Source organism: Myiozetetes cayanensis, unplaced genomic scaffold (assembly GCF_022539395.1).
Source record: "Myiozetetes cayanensis isolate MyiCay16 unplaced genomic scaffold, myiCay2020 scf15, whole genome shotgun sequence".
NCBI lineage: Eukaryota > Metazoa > Chordata > Aves > Passeriformes > Tyrannidae > Myiozetetes > Myiozetetes cayanensis.
Genome location: NW_026087159.1, coordinates 10,473,072 through 10,499,174, shown reverse-complemented (window position 1 = coordinate 10,499,174; position 26,103 = coordinate 10,473,072). Strand labels below are relative to the sequence as shown.

Sequence of the window (26,103 nt, the reverse complement as noted above, 5' to 3'; positions counted from 1 at the left end):
TGGCTTGTTTGCTAATTTTGTTTTTTCACACTCTGTCCCAGTCCATATGGGGCGGGGGAGGATAGTGCTGGACTTCTGCTTGGCATCGATGGAGCATGGAATGTTTCTCCTTCCTTTACATGTTATTAAGCAGTGGCATTGTCAAAAGCAAGTTATTTTGTGCCAGTTCTCTTCTGAAGAAGCCTCAGACTCCAAAACATGAAAAACCATCTGGCAAACTTTTGCATGAATCATGGGGATATTTGTAGCCTCTGGCTTTTTGAACCGCACTGTGAGTAATCCCAGTTGCTCTCGTCAGCGCTGCCGCTGAAACCCATTCCTTGTGTTCTGAACAAAGACCGGAGGGGGGCCTCTCTCACTCGGCTCTGGTGGTCTCCAGTTCGTCTGGAGACAAAAGTGGGATACAAACCCCTGTGCTGCCTGTTCCAGCCTGACAGACCCGGACCGGCGGCCTCGCTGCTCCCGGCCGGGGCCCGCTCGGGGCTGTGCCCGGGGCTCTGGTGAGTGGGGGTTGTTGGGTGGGTTCAGCCCCGTGCCCGTAGTCCCGAGTGCCCCTCGGCTCCCGGGAGCTCCACATAACACTGGCAGGCCCCGCACCGCGTCGGGGCCATCGAGCTGTGCCCGCGGCCCGGCGTCTGTGACACCCCCTCCATCCGCCTGCGAGCCCGGGACACCTCGGGACACCTCGGGAGGGCCAACCTGGCCCGGCCCCCGCGACCCCCGCCCGGCGAGGCCCGGCCCGGCCCGGCCGCCCCCGCCCCTTCCCCGGCGCGTCACGGCGGTGGCGGCGGGTGGATTGGGCGGCACTGGCGGCCAGCGGGGCTCGCTCCTCCCCCGCGCCCTCAGCCATTTTAGCAGCCGGTACCGCCGCCGGTACCGCTGCGATCTTCGCCGGCAGCGCCGAGACCGGGCGCGGTGAGTGTGGGACGGCCGGGGGAGGGACGGGCCGGGCCGGGATAGAGCAGCTCCGGTGCGGTCCCCTCGCTCTGCCCCTCGGCAGCATCTGGGCGCGGCGAGGGGCGGGAGGGTCTCCCCGCGCATGAGGAGGGGGCGAGGGGCGGGAGGGTCTCCCCGAGCACGGGGAAGGGGGCGCGGGGCTGGCGCTGCCCCCGGGCCGGGTGGGCCCGCGGGGGCTCCCGGCGGGGCGAGGGCGGTCGGGTCAGCCCGGAGGGAGCGGGGGTTACCCGAGGTCAGGTCCCTCCCGGCGGCCGCGGCTCCCGAGGGCTGGGCCGGGAGGATGTGCCGGGGCTCGGCGCCCCTGTTCGGAGCGGGCAGGAGCGGCCCCGGCCGCTGCCCGGAGCAGGTGCTGGCCCCGAAAGGCCGCCTGGAGGTGCCGAGCGGGGGTCGGGCCGGCGGCCCCGGCTGAGCCCGGGCGGGAGCGCCGCTGCCCGCGCCAGCTCAGCCCCCGGGCCGGGGCTCCGCTCGGGGCTTCCCCGCAGCTCCGGCGCCTGCCGCCGTTCTCCATCCCCTCCTCAGCCGAGCGCGGTCGCTCCCGCCGTCGGCCGGACCCGCTGCCGCCGCTCCCGTCCCTCCGTCCCCCGGCAGCGGGCGGGACCCGCATCCCCGGCCGCTCCCGGGGCCCTGCCCGGTGCCTCGGCGGGGCTCTCGTTCCCCCCGGAGCCCCCTGCCCCCGCCGGGATGCAGAGGAGGAGCTGAGCTCGGGAGATGGGCTGATGCTGATCAGGAGAGGTGATTGCACCGCTCAGCGCATGCTTCTCTGGTCCACGTCACAGGAGCACCTGTTAAAGGAGAGCAAGAAAGGGGATGAATATTTCTGCTGCCCTGTACATTTTGCTTTCTGGTGTTCTACAACACGCACTTGATGGATTTTTGAGGCGTATTTGGGAATCGAGTGCATGTGCACTGCCTGCCTCGGCTGCACAGACCTCTGCTGATCTAGTGCTTCTGTTTGCCCATTAATAATTTTAGCATATCACTTTATAGCCTGGCGTATGGCTTGTAACTTTTGGGAAAACAAAAATTAAATACGAGGCGATTATGTTAGGAAAAGAGGAGTTATAGTAAAAAATAGCTCTATGAGGATGCTCAGTAAATATAGAGATGGAGGTTACAGAGAAATTTGGTGTCAGTTGAGGATTGTTTCATATAAAGTAAATAGACAGCTGTAGTCCCTGATGGTGGTAAAAGAGGATTGTTAGGGTAAGGATAATGACTGTCCTTACTTGGTTGCTCTTTTCATCTTGGACTGTTGCAGCAAAAAAATAAGAATATGACATGGTCTGTCATTTACTGTTGTAGACAGACTGGCAATTGTGGCCTTGCCAATTTCAAGGGCAAAAATTAGCAAATAAAGCTACAGAGGGGCCATAGAAACACATGGTATTTTTTTTCTTTAAGTTCTACTGTTTGATTCTTTGTGATTTGGCATCTCAGACTTTAAATCATTCAAAAGAATGATTTAAAAACATCGATTTTTTTTCCTGAAGATGTGAAAATATTGAGTTTTAAACAAATCTCCAAAACAATCTTTTCTCCCGAATAAGAGACAGTTAGCAAAGTTGTATTCATGCTTTTTTTTCTTCTGCTCTTTGTGCATGGATACAAAGTTTGTATATCAGCACAGTTCTACAGAAGCCTTAAATATTTCCACGTAAAAGTTATTTTGGAAAATATTTAATGCATTTTTAACATAGCTCTCATTTCCTTGTATTTACCAGTTCCCCTTCACTGTTGTCTCAAACTACAGAACTGTATGAACTTGAAACAGATAACGTACCCTCAGGAACCCTCCTGTGGTGGGGTTGTCATGAGGTTTTCACTATTTTGGGGTTTGCTTCTCATGCAAACTTTACTCATGTATGACCTTTAACCCTCTCTGGAACATCCACTGCAAGTCTGCTTCTTGAATAATCCCACAGGAGCAGCTATAAATTTGCAGCATAATTAGAGTTCAACAGATGACACATTCTCCTATAGTGAGGATTGTTCTTCAGCCCTTTTATAACACTAGAGAAACCACTCTGGAGCCAGTCACTAGGGCAAGGCATTGCATACAGATATATGCCAAGATATCTGTTAAGATATACATCTAGTAAAATAGATGCAGCCTCTTTTAAATGAAGTTAATATTAAAATTAAATACCAAACAGTAGCCCGAGCCAAGTAAACATGCAAAATCTATTGAAGTTAATGATAAATAGAGTTAGGTAGTTAACTTGACAAATGAATGAGGGCTTGTTTATAAGAAAGCTTTTCTGAATAAGGCATTGCTTAAGCTAGAAAACAGTTGGAGTTAATCATTAAGGAAAATCTTCATTGTGTACTCCACTAAGCATGTGGTCACTATGCTTCAGGACATTTGTTTTCTCAGGAGAGAAGGAAGTTGCATGGAAGGAGGAAAGCAGTTTCCTGAGAGACAAAATTTACAGTTTTATTTCATCTGTTCATAGTTTGGAATGCTATTTAGATGGTGCAGTGCCTTCCACCTTTTTTGTGGAAGGCATATCTCAAAAGTTGGCCATGCTGTTCAATTTTCCTGCATTCTAGGGCAACTGCAAAGTGACTGTTCTGGTTCGTCTTTGTTCCAGAGCTGCCTCTTGTCCTCCCTGTAACTGGGCTTGCTCTCCTTCACACTTCCATTTGGAATAGACTGGCTGTATGGAAGGCAAAGCTTAAGAAAGTATTTCTTCTCTGCTGGCAGAGCTATGCTTTACAGTGCATAGGAATTATTAGTACTTTACTGGTACTTTTGTTTCCTTGGTTTTTTCAGCTGGGGGTGGGGAAGGAAATTAGGAGTGCCCACAATCTGCTGACAGTCCTAGAAACTGCGTGTTTCCTCAAAATGTGGAACTCTGCAGACAGGCACATACAAAGGAAAGCTGAGTGCAGCACTGGTTATTCCTTCTGTGGACGCTCACTCAGAGTAACTTGTCTATACTGAAAGTAAAACACATGCTGGGAGTGGTGTGACAGGTTTCTGCCATGATCTGTGGTGGCCATGGAGCATGACAGCACCAGGGCCCTTTCTTAGACTGCTCTCTGTGGTCCGAGTGGTGGATGGGAGGGCCTTGCCTTAATCCTGGATATGTTGGAGCTGAGAGTTGTTTCGCTTGTTTTATGTGGACAGGAACTAAAAGATGCCGTATGGAAAAAGACTTGGCCAGTGGCCAGACCTGCCTGAGAGCTGTGGCTTCACTTTCCTTCTCTGCAGAAGGTGCCTAGTGGGACCTGCACTGAGCTCAACAAAAACAGTTGGACAGAAATTAAACTGCAGCAGGTCTGCCTTCCCTGCCCTGCTTCTTCTCAGGGCTATCGGTTCCTAATACTTCATATAAAGCGTGCTCGTAATCAAGATACAGCTTTGATCACGTGCCAGATGGGCATAACACTATTTACCTGACCAAGTGCATGATACAGAGCTTAGGAATGAATGGTGGGGGTGGAAATTCCTCGTGCTGTTGTTGTTGCCCTAGATAGGCAGCCTGTCTGCTCTTGGGGTTACTGTGCTGCCATGCCCAGGGTAGCGCCTGAGTCAGGACTGAGCTGGGGGCTGGCTTCAACTTCATCTTCTTTCTTACTGTGAGTGAAGTGAGGTGAGACATTGGAACAGGTTGCCCAGGGAGGTTGTGGATGCCCCACCCCCTGGCAGTGTTCAAAGCCAGGTTGGATAAGGCCTTGAGCCAGGCTGGTCTAGTGGAAGGTGTTCCTGCCCATGGCAGGGGCGTTGGGATGAGATAATCTTTAGGGTCCATTCCAGCCCCTGAAGTTTCTGTGTTCCTGCAGTGGTTTGATACGAGGTGTGTTCAGTACGGGTGTGTTGGTAAAATGGGCTGGAGAGTTATTTGTATCCCAAATATGGCAGTTAGTTATATCCCAAATATAGCAGGAAACTCAGAGGCACATTGAGCCATTTTTCAGTACGGAAATAAATAGCCCAGGCAATCTGGGGAAGTGGAGGAGAAGAACAAGCAAGGAAAGGTGATTGTGGGCATTGGACTGGGGAGGGTGGGAAGTGTTTTCCTTCAGCCAACGTGTTGCCAGATTGTCAATTTGTGTAATGGATGATTTTTAAAGCTTGTGTATATGAGTTGCTTGGGATGGAAATGAGGTTGGAGCTGCCACTTCAGAAAGCCAGTGTGCATTTTATTTGCTTTGCCTTTGGATTAACAGCTGTGTAATGTGGAGGATGTGAAGAATTGTTTCCCTCTTTCTTTGCTTCAGATAGAACTAAGCATGCCACTGAAATCAAAGAGTGCTTTTCACCTCAGTAAAGTGGTTTTAAGGAATCCTAGATATTGAATTTAATTAATTTGTTTGATTTTTTTGCATGGGTTTTATAGTACAGTTAATACCAAATCCCTGGATAGTGTACACCTGGGAGTTTGCTGGGCTTCAAGGTGAGATATCTTTATCTCCAAGGTAGAGATAAAGTGATTCATTAATTATCACAGATTTAAGAGTCTCGGATTTAAAGTGATCTAAGGTAGATCCTGAGTTATCACTTTAAATCCGAGACTCTTAAATCTGTTATACTTGAATAGCACTGTTGTTCAGTGAGGACAAAACTAATAAACCAGGACTTCCTTCAGTGTATGTTGCTGTGACTGGTGATTTCCTAGAGTATGTTACTGCTTCATCAGTAGAGCATCTTTTAAAAGCATCCTTGCAACTTGCCTATTAGGCAATAGATTTATATTTCTTTTGAAGTTCTTTTTATAAATTCATTGGTCTGGCAATGGCAGCTGTTAAGTGTCAAAACCCAGAGCAAAATACCTGTTTGCATATCTGGTTTACTTTAAACTGTGTGATGATGCTGCAGCTCATCTCCTGATTTTTGCTGAACTCTTCTAATGCCCACATTTCCAAACACTGATAATGAGGAATGTTCTGTAGCATAGGTGTGTAATGGTACTTAGAATAATAATGTATATATTGATTTTTAAAAAAATAGTTGTGCTTGAAAGCCTGTGAAATTAAAAAATAAGTTAACATGGCAAGGACAGGCTTAAAATAACACATTACATCCCAGTACATGTTCTCTCACAATTTGTACTAATTAAAGCGATGTTTAAATTATCATTTGAATAACACTGAAGTAGTGTTCTGTTTTAACTCTCCTTACTAAAGAAAATATTGATTGTAAATGAGCAATACCAAGACAGTTACAGAAATGCTTGTGTACAATTTCTTTTTAAAAAATTATTTAAACTTATAATAAATGAGTATTTTTAAAGTCATCTGTCAATGACACATTTGGCCTACCCATTGTACTTCTGCTGCAGTATAGTAAAAGTTTTCTTAACATCTAGCTAATGGTGATGTTTTGCAAAAGTACTTGTTAGATCTGTAGAACAGACCTGGGTTTTGTCTGTTTTATTTTACAGTGCAATGCAACCCATTTTAAAGTGGAAGTAGCATTAGTACAGCGTACTCTGATCCTTGTTCCACTTAGCACTGTGCTTCACTGGACTGTGTAGCATTTTAAATTTAAATTACATTAAATACATTCTAGGAGACACAGCAGTAGATTGAAGTGATGAAAGGATGGTTGTTGTGTTTCCTAAACTGCTGCTCTGCACATTTTAGGCTGCAAGATGTGCGTCCTGCACCGCACCTTCTCTGAGGTTTTCCTCTCTACGTGCACAGGCTCCTTTTCAGCAGTTTGGTGTCTGGGTTATAGCACTGCTTGCTTGTGTGTTTGCTTTAGAACTTTGCAGAAGTACCTTGAGTGGCAGTAGTGCCTTTGGCTGAGGTTCTTTCTGAGTGCTGTTCTTCCATGGAGAGGCTGCTGACGCTGCCTTGCACCCACAGCACTCTCCTGAGGCACAGGCACAGGCTTCAGGAGAGTGCTGTGGGTGCAAGGCAGTGTCAGCAGCACCCACTGCACAGCCAGGAGTGTTTGACATCACTGGGGTTGGGTTACTGGGGACTGAGAGCTTAAGCACCTTCATTTCCGTGATGAAACTCTGACCTTTAAATGACACGACTGAGAACAAATGTCAAGCATCCAGGTGCTGCTGCTTATTTCATTCTATATTTCCTTCCATCTCCAAACAGTTGTATTTGCAGCCTCTGCCTACCAGGCCTTTGGTGGAGCTGATGCACCCCTTGTACATCACCTACACTGTCAGAAATGGAGGGTAGCCCATAAAATAATTGTATAACTGTAAGTGACCCTTAGGCCCTTTTAAGGGCCTTGTTTGCACAAATCTTGCTCACAGATCAAGAAAAATATTAGAGGAACTGAATAAATTATAACATTAAGTACGAGATACCACAAAGAAAAATTGTGTTCCCTGTTGGTAGTTATAAGCACGTTTGTTTTGTATTTCCCAGTTCAGTGCCTTGGAAAAGAAATATAAAGCAAATAAATGATTTCTGCAGAGCACACATGTGCCCTGAGGCACTTCTTTCACAGCTGCCAGAGAATCTTTCTCTACCACAGTAAGAACAGCCTTAACACTTGTGTTAAGTTTGGTTTAACTGTCTGCCAGTGCAAGTGACTTTTTCTTACTATCCCTCAGTTGCACAAAGGCTTTTACAGAGAGAAACACTGCCATGCTGATGCATCTGATACGTTTTCCTGTGAATATTTTCCAGCATGGCCATGTCTTGCTGTGGAACCCAAAGGCTCCCAGCTTTGGAGGGGCTGGCACTGTGCCCAGTGCAGGCAGGTCCCACCACAAACCTGCTGTAGGCATTGGAGAGAGCCTGGTGTTCCTCATTCCATCATCTCTGCTCTCCACAGCATCCACAGGACACACCTGTTGATTTCTGTCCTTGCATTTTTTATACAAGAGCTGTACTTCTTGGTTTGGGATAAGATGTGCTGATGAGCCTGAAATTCACCAGAAATTTCACTAAGAGAAACCTAAAGTTGTGCTGTGTTTCTGGAGACTGAGCAGCCGAGTTTCTCATTCTACATCCAGCTTACTCAGCTCAGTAGCAAGCTGCAGATACCACAGTGTTTGCTAAAACAAGAACTTTCTCAAAATAAATAAACTTTTGCTTTGTGTAGCGATTGCTTATCTGGCCACAAGTCTGATTAAAGAATTCCAAATTTACAAAACAGTAACTTACTTGTTATGTGTGTTTCTGTGCTCTAGGAGCCACCTGTACAGCTTAAACCAAAAAGCACACCAAGATGTGTTTAGAGAAACACTGGACTGCAAACAACAAGCACTGTCAGTCCCTCACACTCTGAATAGGAAGCACACTCACTGTCCCATTAGGCAGGTACTACAAAGTGTTTGCTCTAAGTTCCCAGTGTTGCAGTTCTCCATTTTATTGCACCTGTCTGGGGCAGGTGGCACACGGGGCACAACGAGTCTTTGCATATTTAAATGCGTGCTGACATCAGTGTCCTGGTGGGTGTGTTGGGCTGAAGGGAGCTGGGTAAGACTACACGGAGCCTGTATTGTCCTTCCTGGCAAGAGGATGCAATTATCTTGCTGGGAAAAAAAAAAAAATTAAATCAAAGCAAATTGATATAAGTGGTCAGATTTACTGGAACACTTCACCTTGCCCCAGCAATCCAGTGGGTGCTTTGCTGGTTCCTCTCCAGTAGCCACACACGCAATAGTTTTTGGAGAGATTATGTTAAGTTCAGTTTACCTGAAGTACTTGATAAGTAGAATACACAGTGAGTCATTCTTATTAAATGTTTTGTCTTGGAAGCTAGAGGAGTTGAGCAGCCTGTGGAATGTCACTACTTCAAATATGCTGGTAAGGTTGGAGGAGCTGGAAGCTGCGTATCCTGACACACTGAGTGTTGGCTCACAGCAAACCCCAAAATTTATGAATGAGGGCATTTGTTTCGTAGCTTAAGATGACAACCTGGCAGCCAGCAGCTGTTTCCTGTACCATAGAGCCACTTTGGATTAGGAAGATTACTAACTCCTGACCTCCCACAAATAATAAATTATGCCCATTAAAGTATTTTGGCTTGTATAAAGTGAATCTGCAGTGGTTGGGAATGGTGGAGTGGGTGGTGGGTTTTTATTTGAGTGTTTTTTGGTGCTTAGTTTTGGGGTTTTTTCTTTCAATAAAGATAAAATTAGGCTCGTTTTCATGCTGTAGCTTCTGGTTGCCTCTTTTCCCTAATGCACTTCCATGAAGATACCAAGCTTGTGAAGGCTGGGGCAGCACAAATTGGTGGAGGCTACTTTGTTCAACAGTAGCTCATTTTCTGTTTGTAGCTCTAATTTAAGGCTTGTTTAAAGTTCTTACAAAGCTACAGTGTAAAAGTGCAGAAAATTCTGTGTCAGCGAAACTAAACCAAGGTGATGCTGCCACCCTCACAGTGCCACTGGTGTGGCTGAGTGTGGAGCTCTGTCACACAGCCCGTGCTACTCAGAGGTTGTGTATAACTGGCTGCCTGCAAAATCTGCAGCCCAAAAGAACAGCCGAAGTTCCCAAAAGTCCAGCTGGGATCACCACAGTTCAGATCTGGACTGACTGAGCTGCCATGAACCTAAATTTGAAGACTCAGGCAGAGAACCAGCAAGTTTCTTGCACTGTATCCAGTTCTCTTTTGGAGTCTGTTCCACTGAGGTCACATTTGTGTCAACAAAGTAATTTGCTGAAGTTGTGTTCTATCTTAAAAATTGCTCCAAGTACTAACCTCTCTAGCCTCTCTTCTGTTCCTAGTATGGTAGTTTTTGTTTTGGTCTTCTTACACAACGAAACCCATATACTAAAAGAATTGCAATACTGTATAGGTAAAGTGTAGTTTTATAACAGTATTTTCTATAGCTTTGAATGTTACGTAGAAGAGTTGAGACACTAATTGTGCAGCTAGTGGTGATATCCAATAACAGCAAAGTGATACAGCAATCGAAAAGAATAATGAAAGAGAAAGGAGAGATTCTTGTTTGTGATGTGTTGTCTTTCTGCACCAGATGTAGAAGTAGGAAGGATGGAGTAGTTTCTGTCTGCCCGTAGTAGCCCATTAGTTTGTCATTTTGCCTATTGCTTTCCATGAAGAGAGCTGTATGTACTGCTGATTCACACTGTGTATTTGCACTGGGTAATTTAATACTGAACTTGATAGCCTTGTTTTTGTGCCTTTGTTTGATAGATGTGTTTAATTTTCATTATGAAAATGGATAATCTGTTTATTTCATAAGCATGGAAATACTTTTGTATTTTTATGAGCACCTCTGTTTGAACAACTCGGTCAAAAGTGCTTTCACTATGAAATGTATCACCACAGGGAAGAGGAACAACTGGAAAGTGAAACTAAGCTTGCTGTGTTTAAATAAAAAGCAGGCTGAGAACGTGGAGCTGGAACAGGGACCAGAGCAAGGTTATGCCTTAGAAGAGCATCCTGTTTGTGCGAGTGTTGTACTTTTTGCCATTCTGGCATTGTGAGTTCTCCATCTGGCTGGTCTGTCCTTGCATGTCTTTAACAGCACCTGTGCAGTGACCATGGTGGCTCCACGGACTCGGCTGAGGAAGGGAGTGAGGGATGAACAGCCCGGGAGTTTGTCTGACAAAACTGGAGATGAAAACTCGTTCTGTCCTTGAGCTGAGTGCAGGTTATTTGAGTGCTCAGTGATAATCACACACACAGAATGGTCAGGAGTAGGTGTAAGCCTCTGTCCAGATCACGTTACCACACCAGCTGTTTCCCTACCTTTCTGATTCATGGGCTGTGCCCAAACACTGGCAAAGGGAAAGGAGAGGGTGTTCTATTCCCTGAAAGGTCAGAGTAGATAAGGTCTCTGTTTCTCTAAGGTAATTCATTGGTGTTCCTCAGACAGAACAAACAGTTTAATAAACTTGTTACATATTACCTCTTAGTTTATGACTTCCCTTATTTAAAAATGAGAAGTATTTTTGTAACGTGGATAGCATTAAGTAGATTTATCTTTCACAGTGTTAAGCTTTGAATATTGGGTTGCAGAAGCTTTAAAGTTGAGGCTTTTAAAGCAGCTTTAACCAAGAGTTTTTAAAGTTTTTAAAACTTCTTGTCAAGCACAGTGTTTGGCAGATATTATATCATTCAAACACCTGAAGGCACTCAGGACATAGAGTTTAGGTGAAAACTGAAAATGGTAAAGTGACGAGTTTCTAGTGGTATCCCATGACCAAAAGTAGAGCACCTGAACAGCCTGTTCCATGTTTGCAAGGAACAGGTAGTGTTTTGCATTTATACAAATGACACCAGCAACCAACAGCTGACAAAGCTCTTATTACCAAGCCAGGGAAAACTTGGTCTATTTAGATATGTTTGTAACTTAAGAACGCATAGAGTTGTCACTATTTAATGTTTTTATTTTCTAGATTTTTCATGAGTTTACTGACCTACTTACCTAGAAACATTTGAGTTGCAGTTGTGTTCAAGGCAAAGTGACTTGTTTCTTGTGTGTTCTAGTGAGCAGTAAGATTGACAATAACTGGGGAGTGGGCACTTAAATAACCCTTACTCAAACCTTCCAATAGGAACTTTGTCCTCCCATCACTGTCATGATCAGTCCAAATACTGAGAGACCTGAAGTAGGGACTGTGTATTTTTAAGCTGAATTAAAACCAGTTTCTGACAATGTTAGCTTTTTGAGTATCACTGCACTTATTAATAAATTAAATTATTATTTTCTAATTACTAGCCATGGATTGTTGCGATACACAGTGTCATACTAAAGATTTTTCTGTCCCTTTTTCAGAACAAAAAGTTTCTAAAAATAAGTTGAAAGAATGGTCAACAGCATCAGTTTCCTCTTCAAGCTTCCTTCAAAATTTAGGTCTGAGACCACTTTACTGTCTGTTTAGTCTAGTGCTGCAGGAACAGTTCGTTCTCCTGCAGTTGCTACTGTGACTCCTGCTTTACTCCCATTAAAAGCAATCTAGTTATCTGAATATGTCCTGCCAGCAGATCCCTTCAGTTTTTATGTTTTGGGCCCTTGAGATCTGAACAAACTCCCCTCAGGAAGCTCTGTGGCTGTGCCAGTGCCCAGCTGTCCTGAGCTGGGATGTTTTGCTGAGGGGCAGGACATGTCCACAGGCATGGTCACGATAATGTGGGTCTGCAGTAGACTGCGCTCAAGTTTTGCATTAAGACTACAGTAAAATTCAGTTCCTCAAAGATACAAAAAACATCAACACTCTTTCACTGGAAGATGCTGTGATTGTGCAAAGGATTAAACTCTGCCTGCTCCCCATGCTCCTCATGTGTATTGACCCTCAGAGCATTTTTATTGCACAATGAAAATGAAAAATAGAGATGACTAATGCTTGAAATCTCGGGGGCCACCATCTCAAATGACCATGGGTGGGGACAGTTTTCTTAAACTTGTGTTTTTGAAGTGCACAGCCGATCATCTGCGTATCAGAACATCTGCAAGGAGAGAATTTCTGCAAATTGCAAATACGAGAGCCTAATTTTCTATGATTTTTTTTTTGCTTTGTCACAAAAAAAAAAAAAAAAAAAAGGTGGTGTTGGGGAGGAATTTGCATTTGAGTGTTAGCTCCTAAGAGAAAACGGAAAGTGTATTTCCCATCTCTGGTGCTCCTCTTGTTGACTGTCCCCACAGAATTTTGGAAAACTCATAAAAACCATAGAAAAATCTCTCCCAGCCCCCAGAACACTTTTTGGTAGGCAGAAGTCTGCTAATGCAGTACATGAGGAGGAACATTTACTCTCCCCCTTCCCTTTTTAAGCGTGTAATTAATTTCACTACCTAAATTATGACAACAATGAGAACAAAGCAACCTAATGCCAAGGATGAGACTATGATGGAGTTTCTGAAAAGCCATAAAAGGTAAATATAAAATTGGTGGCAGAATTTCTTGTCGAGAGCTGAGGAGCCAGTCAGGTTCTCTGCAGGAAGATGGAATGTTGTTTAGAGCTCCAGTCTGTTACATTGCACAACAGCCACTGTTGACAAGGCATTTAAAGAGAAGTTCATAAGCAGGGGAACAGCAGCGAAAGGAGAAGCTGCTGTGGCTCCTTCTGTGCCTGCAGAGCACAGGTTAATGCTCAGGACTCTCAGTGGAGGATTAGGATGAGCCCTGTCTTTACACTGCCTGCTTCCCTGCCAGGCTGTATTTGAGCTCATGCACTTGAACATTTGACTGCTTGAATCGCTCCTTTCACAGAAAGGTTAATACAGAGCAGTGCTGCAAGACCTCAGGAAATTTATAAATAAAGGAAGTGGCTTTTGATGACTGGCTGCCGTGTTCGTGTTTCTAAGATTCAGTCAGATAAATCTATTACCTAAATCCTATTTAAAAAAAATGGTTGGGTGTTTAATTTTTCCTAACTTTTGTTCTTACGTAGTAAGAGATTCCTCTTACTATTTTGTTTTGTCTTGGAAAATGCGATTTTTAATTTTAAGTCTTGCTAGCGCGTCATCACGAGGGTACATAGAATTCTTCCTACGTTGTGCTGCACAGATGTTTGGTAACACTCCAGATTCAGGGCCAGGAAATAAGTGTTAATATTTAATCTGTGCACCTCGGGTAACGTCATTAATGAGTCTTTTGGCTTGTTGAGTAAAACAGCATTAACATTTGTCCAGCCCTAGTACTGTGACTTGATCAGAGTCTGAACTTGAATGCATGCACTCCAGGGCTCAGTGAAGCAGCTGCATCCACCTGGCATAAGGGTAAATATATTGTCTCTGGATAAATTCTGAAAACCTTTTACCCAGGGAGATTATTTCCTTCATCTTCATTTGCAAAACAAAAAACAACCGATGTCCTAATTTCCTCACATTGTCAAAATGATTATTATAAGCATAACAGGGGAGATGAGCACCCCAATTCTTAAACACTCTGTTGTCAATGCATGTGTTCCTAAGGCTGGTACTGTCTGAAAAGAGAGAAAAAGAATGTCAGCAGGCCCAGGGAAGCACCTGGCAAATGGAAGCAAAACATTAGTTAGAAAGCATGAATGTAACTTGTATCTGCAGTACCCCTTATCACATATCAGGACTATTGCAGGAACGGGAATATTGCATCTGACTTTGAAGGCTGTAAAACACTGTGCATCAGTTATTTACTTTAATTGTGCCCTGAACAGGCAGGGGGAAACTGAGCTCTTTTCTGTCAATGAAACAGCTGCTGGGAAGAAACCCAGGTTCGAGTAAATGCTTGAATAAAAAAATGTCTTTTTCTTGGCTTGTAATAGATATCCTCAATCACATTTTCAAGTCAGAATCACCCTTAAAAAATGAAAATTTTAAACATAATGTGGTTATAAAAAATAGGTTTAAATGCTGTTTTGTAGTTGCATATTATGCTACAGTCTGCAACAATAGTCCACAATACAGACCTAGACAGAGTAGTCTGGATGTTCAGGACTCTTTTTAAATTTTTTTTTTTTTAATTTAACCTGTTTCACTTGTAGTGCTTAAATGTAAGGATGTGAATTATCTCCAGTGTGTAGTTTCAAACTGATGTAGAGGTGTGTATGTCGAGGGGATCAGGGTGAAAGACTTCTTTATTAGTATAGAATATGCATTTTCCTTTTTAATTTATGTGCACTTTAGTCTATTTTGTAGATGTTGGAGGAGTTTTGAGGTAGTATCAGTATTTTTCATTTGCAGATTTTTTCCTTTTCTATCCTCTTCTGAAATACTGTCTGTCCAAGCTGCCAGTTCTTCCCCTATTCATGAATTAAAATGCCAGATGCCTCACCACAAAAAGGATACAAAAAAAGCTGCGTTTGCCATCAGTCCCAGTGACTGCAGTCACAGCCCACGGTGCAACTCCCACTGACCGGGTGGTTCTCCCTCTACTCTGCCCTTGTCTGGAGTGCTGTGTGTGGTTCTGCTGGCCCCAGCATAAGAGGGACATGGAACTGTTGGAGCAAGTCCAGAGGAGGCCACAGTGTGGATAAGGGCACTGGAGCACCCAATGGAGACAGGCTGGGAAAGCTGGGGCTCTTCAGCCTGGAGAAGAGAAGGTTGTGTGGAGACCTCACAGCACCTTCCAGGATCTGTAGGGGCTTACAGGGAAGCCAGAGAGGGACTCTTCTTCGGGACCTGTGGTCATAGGACAAGGGCAAGGGGGTACAAACTGAAAGGGGAAATTTAGATTAGATATTAGGAAGAAATTTATCACTGTGAGGGCGGTGGGACACTGGCACAGGTGTCCCAGAGGAGTTGTGGATGCCCCAACCCTGGCAGTGTGCAAGGCCAGGCTGGAGAAGGCCTTGAGCGACGTGGTCTGGTGGGAGGTGTCTCTGCCCGTGGCAGGGGGGGGACTGGATGATCTTTAAAGTCCATTCCAAGCCCTGATCATTCCATGGTTCTGTGGTTCTGTGACTTGTCTGGCCGTGTGCCCTGGCCGTGACAGAGCTCAGCTGGGCCCGGCCCGTGCGAGGCAGCGCAGGGAGGGAGCTCAGGTGCCTCCAGAGCAGGGTCTGGGCAGGATTTAATGAGGCAAAGCTGCCGGGTGAGCCCAGAGGAAGGACCTCCCCAGTTCAGGGAGTCTCAGTGGACAGTTTTCAGTTGTGGAATCTTGCCTTGGCCTTTCCCCTTTTCTCCCTTTGGGGCATGCAAACAGCTCTCACCCTTTCACCCAATATTTGCTTGCCCTTGTGTTACAAATTAGGAGAGAGTTTCACACCGGGCTGTTGGATAATTAAGAAATACTGGGTCAGTGAGGCTGGGCTGGCTTCCATTACTGCAGCAACAGATGTTTGACACTTACAAACTAATTTATTTTTTTTCTGATTGACACGAAGTACATGTGTTCTGAGGCAGTAAATGGAAGCAATGCATATAAGGGAAAACAATAATATTTTTCCTGAAACCAAAATTAAATTTGATCTTTGTTAGTAGCTAAGTAAAACATTGTATTAACTACTTTTTAAACAGTAGGAAGAGAAACATAACTTCCTGATATACTTGTGGTTTTACTATTTCAAATAAAATGTATGTATTTAAAAAGGGAGCATCAACTTTCATCAGAATCCACTGCAACTGAGTTTCCTCTCTCCCTGTTTTTGGGCCATTGGTGCCAGTATTTACAGTGTACAAGCACCATGAGAGCTCTCAACTCTCAGGCTTTGAGTTACTATTGTATTGCCAGAGCACAGAAGTACTTCTGAAACTTGGTTATCTCTGGAGTTTTCACTGCCCTTTGTGATGCACCAAATGTGCAAGAGGAAGATATGTAGAAATCTGCTTGTGAGAAAGTAAGAAAAATTGGTCTCCTGAACCTTTTTTCTACCATGAGTAACTTGCACTAATATTGGTGGAGTTTGTTTTCATAAAAACACTGACATGATGTCAAAACTGAATCATTTCCTTTAGTTTTTTTTTTACTTTCAGCCTTTCCAACCTGAATTGAATTGTAATTAGCCACAAGATACTTCTCTTGTTGCTATTTAATTGCAGTCTTCTAAGCTGTAGAAATGTTCTGTTGTTCTTGTGTGTGCCAGGTATAAATCTGGAAAATCAAAACTTGTAGAGAGCCTCACAGTATGCCCTCGTTTGTTTATTGTGCTTAAGTGTGCTGCATCTTCCTGGCAATGTGGTATTTCTCAGTCTTCCTGTAATTTCTTTTTGAAACCCCAGCCTCTTTCAGTCCTAGCACTGGAACAAGTTCAGGATGACTGGATACTGATGAAGTTCCCTTCCAAAAACTGACTAACTAATAACTCACGTACTTATTCAGGTCAACTCAATTTTTTTTTTTTACTGTGTAAAACCACTTTTCCACTTACAAATTCTGAATGCTTGCTGTGGTTTCCAGAATGTTTAGATCTGCCCAAATGCTAGAGAAGTTCCAGAAATGGTTGTTACTTATTCGTACGGGATTGTTTTGGAAGATTTCAGAACTTCCTGGATGGAGTCAACCCTGAGTATTTATGCTAAAGCCAGAATTGTGTCTCCATTTGAAGTTGGCAAGAGCTCAGTTGCAGAGGAACCAGACTTCCTCCAGTGCTGTTTTTAAACTGAAAACAATCTGCTTTGCAGATTCCAGTTTTCTTCACAAACTAGAACACTGCCCTTTTCCTGTCCAATGTCATCTTTGTTACTAGAGGACTCTCCTAACACAGTGTTGGAAGTAGACAGAAGAAGAAGAAGTTGTGTGTTCTTCTAATCACGCTGTTACAGAGTAAATTGGATCCCTGGCAAGCTTTTTAACACCAGAGGAAGGACAATAAACACTGTTGTTCATGTATTTTCAATATTAAACCTTTACAGTGCTTTAGGCTTGGGCCAATTAAAGCCTTTCCTAGTCAAGATGATAGTTTGCTGCCTTATTAAACTGCATAGGGTAAAATTTCTAGCCACAGGTACTTCTTCAGGTTTTGAGTTACACTTAGAAATTCTAGTAATGTGTGCAAATGCTAAGTTGACTCTGTTCTGTCTGAGTAGGCAAATGAAGAGAAGATTGGGGCATTTTCTCCTTTCAGAGGCATAAACCATCCTCCTGTCCCCATGCACACTTCTACTCTTACTTAATCCCATAAGTTTTTGGGACTATTTAAAAGCTGGTTTTCTATATTAAAGCAACAAAAAAAAGCCAGTTGTTTTTTAGACATCAGTTAAATTAGGAAGAGAGGAGTGTCCCTTGTGTCCTAGAACCTGGGCTTTGATTTCATTTGTTCTGTGGCCCTGGCTACAGGACAGGAATAGAGTGGTGCAGATTTTCTGTCCCTGGAGCTTTTAACTGAGGATGTCAAAGTCAGATTATACTGAGAGCATCTCTTCCATCTCTGGCAGTGCATGAAGTGCAGTGTCAGCCAGGAGTAGGCTTGGACTACCGAGGTTTTGTGAACACCCAGCACGTAACAGCCGTAAGGAAAACACGACCTCAGGAGCGGGCTTTGCAGTATGAACACCGTAACGCATCACTGCAAGTGTGAAATCAACTCTAGACCGTTTCAAAATTGCTAGGAGCTTTCTCACCTGAGGAAAATCCTCTGGAGATGCTGAAAACCCAGCTATCTGGGAGAGAACCTGCTTCTCCTCTTGGTGGGTTTGGTTTGTTCTTGCAGTCAGGCCTGACGCGCGCGGGTCGCTCCTGCTGGGAACGGGCATTTCCTGCAGCAAGAACCTGGAAGCTGCTGCTTCCAGAACAGCTAGAGAAGGACCTAAATAGGCTAGTTATGTTCAACAGTTAGGAGAAATAATGACCTCTGTAAGTCAGTAGAAAATATCACATATTCTAAATACTCTAGTATTAAATAGCAGTTCTGTTTCGATACTGTGAAATTTGTCACAAGTGCTAAATTTTCTTTTATTTGTAAAGAATGAGGGAGTTTACTGAGAACATAACTGCTGTATTTTAGTAACATGTAGTTGTTTTGCCTTGAAGGTATCTTTGATGGTGCATTGATGCAAACATTGCATCTCATCTTTTCTCTTAAAGTCTAATTAAACTTAAATGGGATATTGAAGGCATGAGGTGTAATTTGAATAGCTAAGTTTGGCTTCTAACCAAATAGAACTGGCACTTTTGCAAGTTGAGAATGTCAGACTGTTATCCATTATATTTAAAATATGATGAATATTTATTTTTCACCAGTTAGGGATGGTCTTGTATGGGATCAAAATCTTATACAGGCACATGCAAGTGCCAGGAGCACTAAAAACATTCCAGCATCTCTCTTTTATTTCACATTTCAAGATAAAATGTTTGTAGGAGAATTTTGCAAGGGACATTTAACTCAGCTTCAGTCTGTAAAATCGACTGAAATCTTAGATTTATGGGGAAAGCTATTAAAACATAACTAGGTTAAATATCAGTTCAAGCTTTCTGTATGTAAAAACCCAGTAGTCCAAGGGAATGATTATGCTGTGACTTTCTGGAGCCTGATCTCTGCAGTTACACACAGCCATCATTTTATTCACTGGTCATGGGATCAGTGAGGCCCCGCTGCCCATATAACTGTGCTTTTGTTCTGCAAACTCTTCTCTTACCTCAGCACCCAGAACTGCTTCATGTTCCTTGGGCCTCCCTTGGGCAGTGGGTGCTGTGGGGAGTCCTGAGTTCATCTTTCTACTGATACTCATCTGTCAAGGATGAGAAAGGTCTTGTTGTTTCTGCCTTCAGGCAGAAGAATGGACTATATGGAATATGAAAGTCTCTTTCTTGTCTTTTTTTTTTTGTTTCAATTAAATTACATTAAGCTACTGTTCATAACTTTATTCAGAATGTGTTTAAACTTGGAGGGGGTAGTGTCCTATAAAAATTAAACTACTTTTTGGGTAGCTTGGTCTCTCTCTGTACAATGTAGTTTGAAAGCCTAATCTTTTCCAATAATGCAATTGATTTCCTCCTTTATGGGTTGTGTTTGGAAAGTCTAAAGATTCCTCCTTTCTGCAAGGCAAAAAGATTCCCAGCCTCTAACGTGTTCTTTGTTTCTTTTTCTTTTTTAATATAGATCTAATTGACACTGAAAAACCCTCAGTCAGCACTGTCAGATCCCTTGTAAGTACTCCTGTGTGTGTGTCAGCTTTTACATGGGTTCCAGGGAAAAAGCCAAGGCTGTCTTTTTGGGACTCACCAAGTTTTTCCAGCTGATGTCTATTAAGAATTACAACCGAGTTTTGTCAGGATAGAATCATGATTCTGTTTTAAATTATTACAAATATGTACAAATTAGCTAAGTTTTGCAGAAGCATTTCAAATTATCTTGAAATTCCAAAATAATGCAACCTTCCTGAATTAGCCAGTTCTTGATTATTAGCCAGGAGTTTTTCACCACCAATTTTCAGGACAATTTCTGACCAAGTTCCTCCTGAGCCCAGAGAAAAGCTGTGGCACCGTCTCACTGTGTTAAACAGTTTGCAGTTGTCAGTCAACTCTGCTTTTTATCCAGGTCCCTGTGCCTGGTCAGATGGTTTTTGTTGGAAGGTGAGGAGCAGGGAGAGCTCTCCATGGGGTTTGTTCTTTAGTGTCATGTCTGACCATGGGCGTGCACTGACATTTCCTCACTGGCTCTCAGGGCTGATTCTGTTTGCAGTACAAGCTCAAGTGCTGTGTTTGGAGCACTGAATTAACTGCAATGGCAATTTATAACAATAAATCTTCATTTCAGAGAACTGGAGCTTAGGGAGGTAAAATGATCTCTCTTCTGCTGGGGTTGATGATGATGAAGTTAGTCATGAACAAGCATGTATGTTTTGAAAAGAATGTAGCATTCATCTTTTTTTATAAAAAGAAGCATGCAGAATACTTTTTTCCAAACAAGTCTGAGCCTAGTTTAGCTTATAGTTTATTATACTATCATTCAATATAATTTTATTCTGTAGATGTAATTACAGAAATTAATGTGGTGGTCATGTTAAGTATCTGCAGATTTCTTAATCTCACATTACATTAAATGCTGTTGATATTGGCTACAACACAACTGCATATGTTGGGATTCTTATTGAAAACCCCAACAGCCCATTAACAGATTTCTGTTAACACTGTCAGTAGCAGTTGCCTTGTTTAACCTGAAATGTTAATTGTAGCCTCCCTGAGGGTGGCAAATATATTAACAAAGGTGTATTTTGAGGTGTGCCCACATTCTTTTAATTCTTGATGGAGCCCTGAGAGTTCCCCTGTTCTCAGCCATTCTGTTTGTCAGGCTGTGTCCAGGACAGCCTGGGTTTGGGGTGAGTGTCAGCGCTGCTGCTCCCTGGGTGTCTGAGGTGCTGCCTTTGGTCAGTGCAGCTCTCCCTCCACCTCCCCGCCGTGGCAGCGAGGCTGATGTGTCAGCAGGCTGTGTCTGTGTGCCAGCCAGGTGATCACACTCACCTCTGTCTCTCACGTGCCAATGCAGACAAGTTACAGGCCAGTGCTCTGGCCACAGCTGGGGTTTGCTCTGATGCTTTTGTTTTCCTCCCACTTGCCCTCAGTCCTTATTCAGGCCCAGTTCTCCGAAATGAGGAAGGATTTCTGACATGCAGACAAAATCTTGCCAAATTGTGTTGTTTGTTTTGGTTTTTTTTTAAATTGACTGGAATTGGTTAAATTTTATTTCATTTTCCTTACCTGGAGTTTGAAATGCATGTATTGAAGTAGTTTTTGAAGGTGGAAAAGCAAATCTGTGTAATCCCTTTCCAAGAGTCTGATGTTGAAAAGTAAGAGATCAGGAATGCAGTTGCAGTTTTGGAATATGATATGGTTTTTAGATTACAACTTGTGGACTTTTGAGGACTCTATCTAAGATACATTGTATGAATATAAGTTGATATCATATTTTGAAAAGCAGTAAAGCAATCTACTGCATCTTTTCTCTGTAGTACAAATATTTAGAGGAAAACAAGCATTGACCTTTCCCATAATTACGCAATTGGGGCATTACTCAAGTAGCTTGAACACAATATTTTGATGTGAAGGACAGAATTAATCTCAACAGCCCTGAACTATTCAGAGACAGTGGGGAAAAGTCTGTGAAAAGTATGGAAAAGATTCCCCCTGTGTCCTCCCCAGAGCAGGACACTGCTCTATTGTGCAGCGTATGGGCCTCTTACATCGGTTACTTCGGTCTCCTTTGTCTTGATGCTTCTGAAGTGAACTCTTAGAACGACTAAAACTAATGAACTGACTGTAATATTACTAATTTAATTATGTTTTCTTTTTCTTTTTTTTTCCTGCTCTCTGCTTGGCACTGGTCTTCACCCGCAGGCGTCCACTGTTGGCTCTCAAAGGTTACTAAAATTTTAGCAGCTGCTGTGAATCAAACCTAACCTTCACCTGCTGTTGCTTCTCCCCACACCCCACTGCGCTGCTGCTTTGCTCTTGCCCGCTTCAGAACTTCCTACGAGGGTTTCTTTTTTAAACACCCACAATGAAACTTAGGCTAGACGTGCGTAGCGTTCTCTTGCTGCCCGTGTACGCGTTGATCTCCCTGTACAGTGTGCTGGTATTTATTCCCTGGTATTTTCTTACCAATGCCAAGAAGAAAAAGGCTATGGCCAAACGGTTAAAAGCTAAACCCACCTCGGACAAACCTGGGAGCCCCTACCGCTCTGTCACCCACCTGGACTCACTGGCACACATCAACATTCCCGGAGCAGACACCCTGGACAAGCTGTTTGACCACGCTCTGGCAAAGTTTGGCAAGAAGGACTGTCTTGGAACCAGGGAAATACTGAGCGAGGAAAATGAAATGCAGCCAAACGGGAAAGTGTTCAAAAAGGTAAAACTTACAATTTTGTACTTAATTCCGATTTGGTTTTGAGCTGCTTTGCGTCTTGCCTCAACACTGCATGTCTCTGTAGAGCTCTTCTTCAGTCATCATCTTATAAACCATCCATTTGATGGTAGTTAAAGAATAACAGAGTGCAGGATGCACTGGTTATTCTACTGCAGGAAAAATGAAAGCAATTTTAACGAATGGCAGTGTGTCCTTATGCTGTTATGCACCAACTCACATCAGCTGGTAGAGCTGTACCAGCAGCTTCTTGTCATCCAAAATTCATTGTTTTTCCTCACCAGTTAATTTTAGGAAGTTACAGATGGTTATCCTATGAAGAAGTAAATGAGAAAATGACTCGCCTGGGGAGTGGACTGACTGCCCTGGGACTGACCCCCAAGAGCACTGTTGTCATATTCTGTGAGACCCGAGCAGAATGGATGATTGTAGCCCTGACCTGCTTCAAGTACAACTTCCCTCGTGAGTGCTCGACCTGCTTTCTTCTGATGTATTTTAGAACCATTTCTCAGCACTGGTTTGGCTTTAAAGTACTTTGACCCTGCCAGTCTTGTCACTGAAGGTGTAAGAATTTCATAAACTTCCTCTGCTGATGGTCTGGTTCTTACAAGTTTTCAGTCTATTCTATGTGTTGTGGAGATCCCTCAAATTAACTTGCTCATATTTATGAAACTTTTTTATGATTTTATTGTAGTAATGTTCTAGATGTTAGAATGACAGAACAGTACAGTTACTATTCAGGGGTTTTTTTTAAATACTCGGAAGATGTCAGGAGTGCCATTTCCCCCCAAAAATGTGGGATGTTTTTATAGTATTTCTTGACTGTATCCTGACATGAAATGGTTATTAGAAAAGAGAACAATGGTAAACAAAATCATATGATAGAACGTGGATGTTTTGGTGACATTTATATGCTGCTCAACTTCATGACAATTTCACATGGGGTTTGGTTTGGGTTTTTTTCTTTTTTTAATTTATTTAAGCTGTCACAAATCTCCAATTGGAATTAATTCATACATTCTTGTTGGTGAGGTGCAAAGGTGGCCTTGCACTCATGTGCACACACCATACTGTGACCACAGCTCAGTTTGTTTGCTGCCTTGTGTTTCTGCTTGCACTGGGCTGGCTTTTTCTTCCAGTAGCAGTAGTAGCTGCCTGTGTGAGGAGCAGCTCAAATTGCTTTAAGGGTCTTTGGGGTTACAGTTTGAGACAGCAGATGATACTAAAGGAAGGGTTTTTCCAGTAGAGAGATGAATGGAAGAGGTGAACTTCTTAGTGCCTGTGAGGCTCTTAAGGGCATCACTGTTGCCAGCTGGGGTTAAAAACAACCTAGCAGTGTGACAAAGAGTCTGATTCCTCAGTGTGATTCTCTGCCTTGCCCCCATCAATAATTTCATGGGAGCAAGGGAAGTAGCTGACAGTGTGGAAAGAGCTGCCTGCAGGTGAGCACAGCCTTGAGCCGTGACCCTGCGAGGTTTGGAGCGTTGCCTCTCCCTGAGCTCTGGTTGCAGAGAGCTCAGGGGCAGAACTGATCTCAGTTCCTTTGTGGCATTGCTTGCTGCATTATTGTTGGGGTTTGGTGCATCTCTTTTCTGATATTTTTTTTCTGCTATTGAAGTAGAATAATTTCAGAAGGACTGGATGATCATTGTAGGTTCCTTCCTGTCCTTGTTCCAGAGGTCTCCTGTGCTGTAAAATTTCTGGCATGGGAAAATTAAAAGCTGGTTTATTTCAAAATTAGAAAATTCCCAGTTGAGCTAATAATAACTCCCCCCTCCTGCAGTGCTTCCCAGGAAGCTGAAGCAAGAGCTCTTGCATTTAGTGTCACTTTAACCTCTCTCTCCCATGCTCTCCCTCACTGTGACAGTTGTCACTCTGTATGCCACGCTGGGTGAAGAGGCAGTGACCTACGGCCTCAACGAGTGTGGAGCATCATATCTGGTCACGAGTGTGGAGCTTCTGGAGAGCAAACTTAAGGTAATTTGGTACCAGCTTCACCTCATATAAGCAACCCTATAATAATTTTACAGTGCAGGCAGTGCTAAAAATGTCGTTTCTCTTCTGTAGACTGCACTGCCACGAGTCTCCTGTCTGAAACACATCATTTACGTGGACAAGAAAACCATCAATAAATCAGAATACCCTGAAAATGTGGAGATTCATAGTATGCAGACAGTGGAAGAGCTGGGAGCCAAACCAGAAAACTGTAAGTGCATCACTTCAGAGAGGACTAATCAGAACTGTGTTAGCAGTGAAATCAGACCTGGGAGAAGAGGGATGTGTAGCAGAAACCCCCCCAGCTGTGCAGCTGTCCAACCAAAGACAGTGGCAGATTGTCAGTTCATCCTCTGGCTCCCTTTAAATAAACAAAAAATGTGTTAGATCTCTTTTGTTTAAGTGTCAGATATGTCAGGATAAAACTTTGGTTTTAACTTCTAAACCATAAGCAGAGTAATTTAAGACTCCACCTTTGTTTTAGGAAATGAAATAGAATCTGGTGCAGTGTTGCATTTTTTGCTACCCTTACCTTCTATTCATCTTATTTTCACTACTTTTCCTAAGAAAAGAGGAGAAAACACTTGAAGGACTTTGTGGTTGGTTAGTTTTGGGTTTTTTAATTGGCTTGGAAATGTCCGTTTTCTTAACCAAGCTGTAGCTAAAAAGCACCTTGGGCTAGAGGAATAACATTATTTACATTCCTTGCTCTATTGGGCAGCCAGGAGTGACTGTAAACATAAGGAAGGAAAACCCAGTCCTGATGATCTGTTTTCTTTACATGAGCAGTCTGTACTTACCCTCATCTCCTCTCTTGAATAAAGGAGGAGCTAAACTGGCAAAGGAGCTTTGGGAAGCACAGACTCCTCACAGCTGCTTATCTATGATCAGCCTGAGGTGCTGGTAGAGACCAGCAGTGACCCTGAGGGCTGTTGTTTTGTTGGGTTTGTCCCTAAAAGACCTGCTTTCCTTGCAGACACTGTGAAAGCCATGAAAGCCAATGATTTTCATCCTAAGAATATGCCTATAAGCCATGATGACAGAAGTATCACTCAGATTGTGTAGATGCCCAAATTTTCATAATCCTTTTAAAATCAGCCTTCCCTCTCTTCCTCTTAAAAACAGATCCCTGTTCTCTCCAGCCCCGACTTCTGCCTCCCCCACTGCCCATGCAGCAGCACAGTGTGCTTGCCTGGGGTGGAGCAGCTGTTTCACACTGACTACAGACACTGTCACACTGATTGATTAATTACAGGAATAATTTAGAAAGTAGATAAGAATTAATAACAGTTTTTCTCCTGTGTTTTTTAGCAAGCATTCTGCCAAGCAGACCTGTTCCCTCAGACTTGGCTTTAGTAATGTACACCAGTGGCTCTACTGGGAGACCCAAAGGAGTGATGATGCAACATAAAAACTTAATAGCTGGAATGACAGGACAGTGTGAGAGGATACCTGGACTGGGGTAAGAAACACTTAGCTGTGTATGGAGAGGTAAAACAGAGCCTCCAAAAGTATGCAAATTTATAGAGAGGCTGCTGCTGGCCTTGTGTGTTATCAAGTTTGTTCATTTTATTGTGAGTCCACTACTCTAATTTACAAGAAGTGTTTGAAAAGTATGCCCTTCTGGCTCTTTTCTCACGTGCTGTTGCTACTTTGGTTTATTACCCTTAGCTCTAGGTCAGTGACGGATTTTTGCACTTTTAAGCATCACAGGATGCCACTGGATAAGGAGATTCCTCATCTAATGCAACGTGGGGAATTTTTTTAAGACATTTTCAGGCAGCTCGAGTCAGTGTAGGAAATATGTCAGAGCCTACCACTGCCAGTGACCTGCAGACACCACTGTGGCTCATGCATGTGCTGCACAATCTGCTCCAGTGCAGTTTGCTGCAGGAGCAGAGGAGGAATCAATTGTGTGTTGATGACAGTAAAACCAACTGCAAGTTCCCTCACATTAATGTTCTGAGGAGATTTTTCATGACAGTGGGTGTATTTGTGCAGTCACAAAGGGTTCAAGAGCTGAAATGAGCTCTGTTGCT

General features: G+C 43.5%; 1 protein-coding gene across 2 annotated transcripts in view; it reads left to right on the top strand.

The window, feature by feature from the left end:
• The first annotated feature begins 823 nt into the window (after positions 1-823).
• The window catches only part of ACSL4 (acyl-CoA synthetase long chain family member 4), a 34,140-nt gene continuing 8,860 nt past the window's right edge, over positions 824-26,103 (top strand). The window contains exons 1-7 of one of the 2 annotated variants that reach the window (XM_050310555.1): positions 824-915; positions 19,307-19,353; positions 21,541-22,054; positions 22,354-22,531; positions 23,937-24,046; positions 24,137-24,275; positions 25,376-25,526. In XM_050310555.1, coding sequence (XP_050166512.1) covers positions 21,704-22,054; positions 22,354-22,531; positions 23,937-24,046; positions 24,137-24,275; positions 25,376-25,526 — 929 coding nt within the window. In that variant the 5' untranslated portion in view covers positions 824-915; positions 19,307-19,353; positions 21,541-21,703. The remainder of the gene's footprint in view (positions 916-19,306; positions 19,354-21,540; positions 22,055-22,353; positions 22,532-23,936; positions 24,047-24,136; positions 24,276-25,375; positions 25,527-26,103) is intronic. The other variant, XM_050310556.1, reaches the window with a different exon arrangement.